The sequence below is a fragment of the Sceloporus occidentalis genome, unplaced genomic scaffold (assembly GCF_023333645.1).
Source record: "Sceloporus occidentalis isolate IW3139 unplaced genomic scaffold, rSceOcc1.0.p SCAF_143, whole genome shotgun sequence".
Lineage (NCBI taxonomy): Eukaryota > Metazoa > Chordata > Lepidosauria > Squamata > Phrynosomatidae > Sceloporus > Sceloporus occidentalis.
In genome coordinates, this window is record NW_028317123.1 from 1875459 (window position 1) to 1886844 (window position 11386).

Here is an 11386-nt window from a genome sequence, read left to right on the forward strand (position 1 = left end):
ATTAACCATTGATAATATCGTTTGACTAAAGTCACGGTGGCCATCGATAGAATAATAGCTCAGCGTAAATATGAACAATGAAGGCAAGAAAAGTTTGGGGCAATACCATTAAAAGCTTCCTGTATGTTGAAAAAAAGAAAGTTTTACTCCCCGTGCATCCTTTATATTGCATAGGAAATGTGGATATAGTTGTCTGTGTTAATTTAAGGAGACACTTGGGCACTTGAATGCAGAAAGTATCTAAGTGGCCCGTTTAAGTTTCCATCTGGTGCTGCTTGGAAACCCATGTGGGGATTTAATACTCAATCTCTTATATTGTATTAGTGATAAAGATGCTGTCTTTCCCAAGATTTAATTCCTCCATCCCCTCCTTCCATCCTTGCTTCCTTCTTTCCAACCATCTTCCCTTCCTTCCTTCTTCCCTGCCTATTTCCTTCCTTCCTTCCTTTATTCCTCCCTTACACCTTCCCTCCATATGTTCATTTCTCCCTTCCTCCCTCTTCTTCCTTCCTTCCTCCCTCCTTCCTTCCTTCCTTCCTTCCTTCCTTCCTTCCTTCCTTCCTCCCTCCATCCTTCCTTCCTTCTTCCTCTTTCTTCCTTGCAACCTTCTTCCCTTCCTTCCTTGCATTCCCTCCCTTTCTTCCTTCTTTTATCCTCCTTCCTTCCTTTTATCCTTCTTTCATCCTTCATTCTTTACTTCCTTACTTCATTATTTCTTTCCTTCCTCTCTGCCTTTTTCCTCCACATATCCATTCCTCCCTCCCTTTCTTCCTCCCTCCCTCCCTTTCTTCCTTCCTCTCTCTCACCTTCTCTTCTTTCTTTTCCCCTATCTAGGGAAGAGCAGTGTGTGCGCCAAATGTCGTCCCCCCTCATCCAATCAGATTTGAGTTTCAGGACTGCGTCAGTGTCAAGACGTTTGTGGTTGTGTTTTGTGGTTTCTGTGGCAGGAGGCGCTGTCTCCCCCATCAGACGTCCAACGAGCAGGTGGATTTCCGGTGCAGGAGCGGACATACAAAGAAAAGCATGATGTTCATTATCTCATGTGTTTGTTATTAGCGCACTTGTCGTATATCACTTACAGCAGCAACATAACCAATGTGTGTGCGGGAGACGCCATTTATTTGTATCATGTAACTTTATTAGCTTTTGAGTAAAATTTCACATTGTGCCTTTTTTGTAAAATTAGAAACTTTTGGGAAAACCCAAGTTAACCTGACTTTATAGCAAAGATCTTCTCAATGTGCGCTAACCAATATATGACACATTAAAAATCCCTCTGCTGGGTGGAGGCGTGGGGTATCAACTTCAAAAGAACTTTTGTTTTATTTCTGTGGGTGTTTTTTGTCTGTAGATAGATAATAACATCGGGAAGGACAGTTTAAGGTATCAGTACCAGCTCCTGTTGCAATGCACCCTGTTCAAATAAGATTGTAAACCTATTAAATCTTCTATTAAAGAGTCTTTTTGTGGGTCCTTTAAGCCCCCTGTCTGTCCAGTACGTCTTTATTCATCACAACCGGTTGGGTTTTTAAGACGCCTGCAAAGGGCAAACTTTTTAAAGTTTTTTAAGTCTATAAAGCCTTCCTGCCACACTTTGTCTTGGGTCATGTAATTGCGCAGGTTCAGAATCAATACTTTCGCACGTGTGGTAACAATATGGAGTCAAAATATGGGGCGATGATTTTATACCAAAAAAAGAAGCCAGTTATATGATAACAAACTCTGTTTTAAGTCTAGTTATCAATAATTAGGGAAATCATTGGCATCTGATGTCATAAGTTCAACGGCTGCTCCGCCCCACCCGCTATGAGCACAGCGCAGACCTCCACCGATTTTACGGCTCCCTGCGCCCGTCAGGGGAGATCAGAGGGTCCCCCGAATCCCCACTCCGGGGGGGGGCGGCAAACAGCGGGCCGGAATCAGGACTGTGCCATGAGAACTGAGACTCTTGGGAGGTATGGTTGTCTCGCATCACAGACCCCTGCGTTACAGCTCTGAAAACCTGTATTATCACAGCCTTAGATGCCGGATCGAGCTGTCGAGGTAAATGAATGTTAATAAAGAAGTGAATGAAAATTGCATGAGAGTAGTGGGAAGGGTAGTCCGGCAGAGCCGTTAACCCTTCCGGCGCCAGGGGGTTTAAAAGACAGATGTGCTCTGGTTTGCGGGATTCCTAAGAAGAAAAACATCATTAGAAGGATTAAAAATAGGAAGATGAATGAAGGAGGGACTGTTCAGAAAAGGAATCTGTAAGCGATGCCTGCTGGGGTATTAATGCCGTAGAACGCAGACATAACACTTCTAACGTCCTGTGTAAGTGTCAGCCTCCCGTGGCTTCGCTGTAAATTACTACTAAGCTGCTTTTATTCCTCTTTGGCAAAGCCCTTGGGGTGATCCATCTTTCTACTTTAAAGAAAAAATAAAGCACATGTGATACTATTTGAAATAAAATTCCCTCCTGTACTTTGTTAAATGGAACAGCCTCCCAGCAGAAGTGGTAGAGGGTAATACAGTGAAGGGATTTAAACATGCATGGGATAGGCATATGGCTCCTGAATCTAAGACGAGCCCGGGCACTGATTAGGATTTATATATATATATAAACAATGAAACAAGCCTAGCTAAAATGTAATTTTAAATTCTAAATTTAAACATTCTTTTCAAATTAAATTAATTTCTAGTACTTGCTGGATTATCAGTCTCTTCCCAGAAATAATTGTTTTATCAAGTAAAATATTTGCTTCATTCATACATTTTCAGGGAACGATTAATTGCCATGTGACACAAACGCAGCCGCTGATAGGTTGTTGGTTTTTAATTGATTTACCGGCGGCTTCCCTGGTCTGATGATAACCAGAAGACCGGATTTCGTCTTCAATTAGGTTAACTTTTTAACTAAATACTCCCAAATATTTACAAATAATTGACAAACAAAACCACAAGATACTTGCAGTTGTTAACCCCTTAAGGACAATGGGCGGTCCCTAAACCCATTGAAAACAATGCATTTTGAGCCGTACTTGTACGGGCTTTCTCATTAAGGGGTTAAAAATGGTTTATTTTGTTATACAACAGTTTTTTTTCTTTAAGAACTGGTCAGTTTAATGACAGCGGGTGACCTGACAACACAAAACAGGGAGTTTCGGTTTAACGTACAATTAATGTAATAAAAAACATTGTTATTTCACTTATTATGAACTAAATATAGCCTATGCGTGCAGGGCCGTTCTCATGGCATGTGGGGCATAGGGCGTAAGCCCACCTGCCCAGGCCTAAGGGTGACCCTGGGTGTATGTCGTCCTACCAGGCTGGGTGTTGTCATGGTTACACGGGATCCCAGTGATCTGCATTGCCCTTATGGTCTAGGCTGTTGCTGGACTTTTATAGGTTAACACATTGGGATTTCGTGTGTTAATGGAATTTTTTAATCAACACGTCACTTTTTAAAAAAATATATATTTTTCCTGAATCTAAAAATATATTCCGAAACCGAACTACACAAATAAATATACCGTTCACAGCTGTGTCCTACATCTCTTTATTTATTTTTTATTCCATTTACTTTTACTGAATCAAAAGGTCTAGTCACACTTAAAAAAAAAAAAAAAGTTTTAAATAAATATTATTCTGTACATTCCGTGAGCCAGAAATTCCTAAAATAGAAACAAAACAAAATTTAAAATGTATTTTTTTAACTTATAAGATATAATGGCCTTCTAACAACCCTTTTATATTAAAGATAATGTTTACATATAAATTTTCAAAAACGTATTAACATGATGTCAAAATATGCAGATTTTTGGAGGTTTTATAGTCCTTCTAAAAAACGCATGTAAGATACCCCTTCTATTTAAAAGGCATATGGCCAAGCACATCGAGTTTAAAGGGACGTCCCATGGAAAAAAATATTTTTCTTCTTGAGCATAAACCCAAAAGCTGTATACAGTAATAACCCCAGCGCTGTATACTGTAATAACCCCTCCAGGGCTGTATACAGTAATAACCCCTCCAGGGCTGTATACAGTAATAACCCCAGCGCTGTGTACAGTAATAACCCCCCCCAGCGCTGTATACAGTAATAACCCCCCCCAGCGCTGTATACAGTAATACCCCCTCCAGGGCTGTATACAGTAATAACCCCAGCGCTGTATACCGTAATAACCCCCAGCGTTATATACCGTAATAACCCCTCCAGGGCTGTATACAGTAATAACCCCTCCAGGGCTGTATACAGTAATAACCCCAGCGCTGTATACAGTAATAACCCCCCCAGCGCTGTATACAGTAATAACCCCAGCGCTGTATACAGATATAACCCCAGTGCTTTATACTGTAATAACCCCTCCAGCGCTGTATACAGTAACAACCCCCCCAGCGCTGTATACACTAACAGCCCCCCCAGCGCTGTATACAGTAATATAAACCCCCCAGCGCTGTATACAGTAATAACCCCCAGCGCTGTATACAGTAATACCCCCTCCAGGGCTGTATACAGTAATACCCCCTCCAGGGCTGTATACAGTAATAACCCCAGCGCTGTATACAGTAATAACCCCAGCGCTGTATACAGATATAACCCCAGGGCTGTATACAGTAATACCCCCTCCAGCGCTGTATACAGTAACAACCCCCCCAGGGCTGCATACACTAACATAGCCCCCCAGCGCTGTATACACTAACAAAGCCCCCCCAGCGCTGTATACAGTAATATAACCCCCCCAGCGCTGTACACAGTAATATAACCCCCCAGTGCTGCATACAGTAATATTTTGTGTTGGTTACGCCTTGATGTATGTTTTGATTACAGTATCCCTGACGTTTTCTGTAAGAAATGAATCGTCCCGCACGGAGCCCGAAGAAGATTCCGCCGGTAGCATTTCCAGATATGGCGATATAATCTGTTTATGATCCGGCAGCGAAAACATTGACCTCTTTTCTTAGCAGCTTAAATATCGGACCACACGCATTCGCGGTCTGATTATTCATTTCCTGGAAGAGCAGAGCGAGCGGCTAAGTAAATTTTGGAATATATCACAAATATCGCAGAACGCAGCCCTCCCTCTATGTAACGTTAATGACCCAACGACGTTGTGATTGATGATGAAAGGACCATCGGTTCTTGGTAGGAGAAGAAGCTTCCTCTATGACGGATGTTCCACCGGAGAATATTCCTTATTTTCTCTGGAGTTTCCTGATAGGGGTGATAGCGTTGGGGGGGGGGGGGGGGTTCTGATAGGAAGTCAAATAAAGGTTGAAACAGGAAATTCCTGGGTTGAGGAAATCGTCCGGCTTCTATCAAACCTTGAGGTCCCTTCCTGGGTCATCGTTCCATTTTACTAAAAAAAGAGTGAAATCCTGCTGAAAAATGAGCTTTATTATCGTTCCTCTGGTTTGAAAAATGTGCTATATTTGTGAGGAAATCTGTAATTCAGCACATATAGGATTTATATTTTATTATATGAGCACCCTTTTAAAGGGAAAATCCCACCACTTTTTTATTGCAGGTATCAGAAAATGTTTACTTTAAAAAAAAAACAAAAAAACAGTTCTAGGTAATGCAGCTGTATATTATCCGTCTGTATCTGTTCCAGCTCTGTTCTTATAGACCAAACACCTAGACTCTGTAATATACTTCTTTGTGGTAAACAACAGAATGGCTCAGTGTTAATCACCCAGCCGGACTCTCTGACTAATGAAAGTCTATAGAGGAAGGGACTTCATTAGCATTGCCACAAAGCATCAGCTCAGTGTGGTGTTTGAGCCGGGAAAGTCGTGAAATAAAATAATTGCGCCGACTTTATTTTCAATGTTCACTGAATTAATTTCTAAGCGTGGCTGATAATTTCTGGATGTTCTTGAAACCATTGAATTGCTGCCCAAATCATACATAAAAAACTTAGACTAACATATATCTAGCAGTTAAACATTTTTCACATTCTCTTCAATGCTATCTAATATAACACCTATAAAAAAAATAATAAAAATAAAGCATTTTGAGGAATTTTCCTCAAAATGCTTTATTATTATTATTTTTATAGGTGTGACGACTACAATGTACTATAGTATGCTTTTATTGTTCAGGATGGTGTCCCTGTAACACGCCGTTTATCTCTGCTGAGAGCTGTAAAGCGTGTCACATGTTATAACGTGATTTCCTGGAAACTCTGAGAATGGTTGAAAGCCTCTCTCGCTTGGGGCAATCGGTTCGCTGCAGGACAATTTGCGGAATCCTTTTAAGTTTTGCAACGTGTATCATACTACATGTATTCTTTTTTATATTTTTGTGTTTTGCACAAAATATTTTTTTTCTTATTGTATTTTGTCCTTTATTTATTTTGGACTTCAATATTTTTTTCGTGCCAGAAATACCATGGTGGTGGGTTTACTCTAATAAGAGCCATTGGTCTCATCTTGCCTGCCTATGTTCCTACCCATGTGAGACATCATATATTACCTAGTTTTTGGTTTTGTACACTTATTCCATCCATGCTTAAATTCCCTCATTGGATTAGAAGGAAATGCACCGTTAACAAAGACGTTAACGTATTTACAGAGGTGTTAACTTAAAGCGCCTTCAAGGGCCAAGGGATCCATGTTGGGTGTCTACCCCCTCATGAGCCACCTTCGATAATCATATGTCATACCTTGTCTTCTAAGTAAGTTCAGAGGAACCTTGCCAAGAGCGGTGAAAGATATGCTGGTCTTCAGCAAAACTAGCCAACCCGGGCTACAGATCCAACCATAGGACCGGGGATGGGGGACAAATGCCCCCTGAGTTAGTCCAAAATTGTTCACAAAGGGCTGGTCTAACCTGGACCGGGTGGTCCAGGTCAGACTGGCCCTTTCTGAGCAATTGTGGACTGGCACACGGAGGCAGGAATGCAGTATCCCTGCGGTGAATGAAAGGCTGTTGGCAGAGTGTTTGAGTAGCCAATGAGGTCAGCGGTTATGAGAGGGAAGAAGTATTTATGTAAGTGTGTTAGAATGATAATGTATGTATAAGTGTGTGTATTGACAGGAATGTGTTTGTGTGTGAGCTTGAATGTGGATATGTATGTGTAAGTGTCTACGTGTAAGCATGAATGTGAAATTGTGTGTTAGGGTGGATGCGTGTGTGTAATTGTTTGCGTGTGAGGATAAATGTGTATGTGTAAGTGGTGTGAGAGGGAGTGTGTGTTAGCATGAATGCGTAACTGTGTGCTAGTGAGTATGACTAAATGTATGTTGGTGAATGCATGCGTATGTATGTTAGCATGAGTGAGCACATTAGTCTAAGTGTGTATACATATGTTCGCCAGTGCGTATGTGGTGGTGCAAGGGGTGGATTGGGCCACTTGGCTTTACTTGCCCCCCACCCTGTTCCAAAAAGGTGCCAGCCCTCGCTTGCTTAGGACATACAATAAGCTATTTGTTTCCTTTGCAGGCGACATATTAAATTGAAAAGAGGAGGAATAAATCATTTATGTGGATATGTTCTGTCCATGCGTTCTTTTATTCTGCTTTCATATATTATATTAATTTCAGGCAAATTTCTACACTTCTTTCGAAAGCCACGGAGTAGACTTTGGACGACAGTCGTGTAACAGTGTTCTAAGTGCTTGAATAATATCTCACTGACAGTGGCCTGGAACGCGGCCAGATGTAGGCGATACCCATTATGGGAAATTCTTCTTACTCTGTGTCTGCTGATTGTGATTATCAAGTGAATTGCTGGGAGGAGTTGTGGCCGCACGGTACTGCAGTCTAACAAACACCGTGATATGCTCTAAACCCTCTTCCGACAGCAGCCCGCACAGCTGTGTTCTCTTGGTGAGTTGCTCCACGGTACAGTAAATAAGGCGAGATATCTTGACAGCGTTGCCTCTTAAGCCGCCATGGTCAGAAGATGGAAGGAACGCGTATGACCATTAAAAAGCCAACCCAGAAGAAGCATTGCGGGATACGGATTTGAAAGTACATGTGTCGGAATTCTGATGGGTAGATAACGCCATCATGGAAGATTATTTTGAGGCGGCTTTTACAACCGGCAGCTTTAATTCCAGCTCCGAATGCTCCGTCAACAAAGAGTTTACTTTTCGGTTCCTGTCTTCCGTTTACCTCGTGGTCTTCTTGATTGGACTGCTCGGCAACGCTTTCGGCTTGTGGAACTTGGCCGCGAACTGGAAGAAATGGACTTCTTTGAACGTGTTCGTGCTAAACCTTGGAATCGCGGATCTCCTGTACGTCGCCACGCTGCCCTTTTTTGTGTCTTATTACGTCAACAAAGGGAAGTGGATGTTTGGCTACGGGTTCTGCCGACTGGCGCGCTGTCTGTTTCACGTGAACATGTACGCCAGCATAAGCTTCCTCACGTGCATAAGCGTCCAACGCTACGCTGGCATCGTCCACCCGATGAAAATGATGGGCCGATTCCAGAATTTAAGGCATTCTCTGTACATCAGTATCCTGGTGTGGATTTGGGTGGTAATCCAGATCCTGCCGAACCTTCACTTCAGGAACGCCGAGAAGAACAACACCTTTTGCCACGACTCAACGGTTAACGAGCATTTGGAGACGTACACGCCGTACTCCTTGATGATAACGTTTACCGGTTTCTTGATTCCCTTTGTCATCATCGTGGTGTGTTACACGCGCGTCCTTACGGTCCTGATAAAAAACAAAAACGTGGATCCCAACCTGAAGAGAAGGAGCATCAAGTTGGTCTGCATCGTTCTCGTCCTGTTCTCCATCTGCTTCTTTCCCTATTACATCTTCCGAAATCTTAACTTGCTATCGCGGTCTTGGCAGTTGCGGGGAACGTGCACCAAGACGCTGAAAAGTGTTTACGTATCTTATCAGGTTACCAGAGGTTTGGCCAGCTTGAACAGTGCCATTAACCCCTTGCTGTACTTGGTGACCAATGAGAACTTTGTTTCCAAGTTCAGGAAGCTGAGACAAAAAGCTTGGTTTAAGTTTGTGTACCTGGGGAGAAATCAAAATCTTCACAACATCGAATCGTTAAACGTTGACGGAACCAAAGAACTTGAGGAGGTATCCGAGGAACTGTGAATTTTAATATAATATTAAGGTATATACGTGTGTGTATGTACATAGTGTGTGTGTATATATCTATATATATTATATATTATATATGTTTACCTTTTTATATCACATTCACCCGTCTTTCTTGCTGTAAAGACTCGAACCGTAATCAGTTGTTGGTCTTGTCAACTTTGATACCCTTATAACACCCATAATGCCACATTCCCCCCCCCCTCCATTACATCCCCTCTGAAAGTGTTGTCTTAGATTCAAGAACAATATGCCTATTCCATGCTTGTTTAAATTCCCTTACTGTATTAGCCTCCACCGCTTCTGCTGGGAGGCTGGTCCACTTATCTACCACCCTCTCAGTAAAGTGACAATTCCTCTGAAGAGCAGAAACTATTGCATTCATTTTCTAAAATGAATTTAAGACTACTTGGGGTGGAGGAATATATTGGGCAACGGCTCTTGATGCTTGATCTATAGGATATTCACTATTGATGTTTTTTCTCCAGTTCCTGCCCTATAGTTCTAGGGCATCCAACAGGTCAATAGAAGTGCAATTCTTATTATGCTTAACTAGCTGTAATTCCTTTTGTTGTCTGTTGGCTGAGCAATATAGAAGTTGCAATGAACAAACATTGGAAGGCAGAAATCACGGTGCATTTATTACAAGCAATAAGGCCACTGGCGGAACTACAGGGGTCACAGAGGTCACATGGATGTGTACTTGTGTGCTTTGTGTGTGTGAGCATGGATGTGTAATTGCACGTGTGTGTGTGAAAGCATGGATGTGTAATTGTGTGTGTGTGTGTGAGCATGGATGTGTAATTGTGTGTGTGTGTGTGCATGCGTGTGAGCATAGAAGTGTAATTGTGTGTGAGAGCATGGATGTGTAATTGTGTGTGTGAGCATGGATGTGTAATTGTGTAAGTGGGGTGAGATGGAGTTTGTGTGATTTGTGTAAGTGTGTATAAATATGTTGTATGTTTGAAGAGGGGTAAGGGGCAAAGAAGGCACAGACTAGTTCTGTGGGGGCAATGATGACACAGACCAGCTGTTGAAATTGGGGGCCCCGTGGTTTCTAGTTATGCCCCTGAATAAGGCAGAATGTGTGTGTCCTGGGGAAATGTACAACATGGTCATTGTAACACTTCTATGACACAATTTGGGTTATGTATTTCACACTTGGTGGAAATACTAAAAGCAGTGCAATCACCATGGGAACCAATGGAACTTCTGTTCATTGCTTCCCTATTACCACTTTGCAACTCCTACGTCTGCACTTACTGTGTGTATAAACTGTTAAAAGTATAAAATATTATGTTTGTGAAATTTACATCAAAATAAAAAAGTGGGTGTAAATTTTATCTTTCAATTTTTTTAATCAAGAATTGGCAAATGTTTTATGCTAGCATTCCAAGCTGGCATATAATATCTACCCCGTTGACCACCACCGGTACAAACATCCACTTTCATCTTGTTTAGATTGATAAGGCCCATTCTAATTAAATAGCCAAGTAGAAAAAGAGAAAAAATTATTTCAGGCTGGTTTTTTATTGTGAAAAAACAGTGTTTTATTTATATATTTTGTCACGTTGAGTTACAAAAGTAAAAGCTTGGATGAAATGTATTTTTTTTCCTCTTTTTTTTTTTTAATATAAATCTTGAACAATCGTCAGTTTATTGCATTTTTGAATAAACACATTTCACCGTGTTGTATCTCAGTATTATTGTGATATTTCTATCTACCATGATGAACACAAATTTTTGGGTGAAGCCTAATTCATTTTATTTCCAGACTGCTAATTTTTATATTTTAAAGGACCCCCTAAACAATCAATATATATGAAAAGATGTACAGAGTTACAGCTTCCTACTTCCTGCGCGTCCGAACATTTTGTGTCACTGATTGGCTGCTTGAAGCAGCCAATCAGCACTCCCGTTGAAATCAAAGGGCATGGGTTCTGCACATGGGCAGGGGGTCTCATTAGACACATTTGTGGAGCAAGGAGCTGACTGGGGTAAGCATATCACAGCCAAAAATATGCAAAATAGCCTGCGGGCTAGGCCAAGGGGCAAAAGCCTATGGGGGGAATCTGCATCACCCCCTCCATGCAAAGTTGCATCTTATATGGTTTAGCAGAACATTCAGCTACTAGGCTGTGAGTAAGTTATTGGCACCTGTGTGCAGACCACCACGTTCACCTGAAGCCAATCAATAGAGGCTATACATTCATCCTGTACATGTTCTAAAGGAAGCTCTTGAATTGCATGTTTTTTTTTCCACAAAGCATATGTTTTGATCAATTAAGCTTATTTTGACATCTAGAGCTCAAGCTTAGTTTACAGAAGATAAAAC

General features: G+C 41.5%; 1 protein-coding gene across 1 annotated transcript; it reads left to right on the plus strand.

Annotated features, from left to right (window-relative positions):
• The first annotated feature begins 7992 nt into the window (after positions 1–7992).
• Positions 7993–9048, plus strand: LOC149280961 (P2Y purinoceptor 1-like). The gene has a single exon (XM_089499921.1). The coding sequence runs from the start codon at positions 7993–7995 to the stop codon at positions 9046–9048; it is 1056 nt and encodes a 351-aa protein (XP_089356047.1).
• Positions 9049–11386: the final 2338 nt, after the last annotated feature.

Coding starts and splice junctions, on each gene's coding strand:
- LOC149280961 (XM_089499921.1), top strand. CDS start 7,993: ATGGAAGATTATTTTGAGGCGGCTTTTACAACCGGCAGCTTTAATTCC.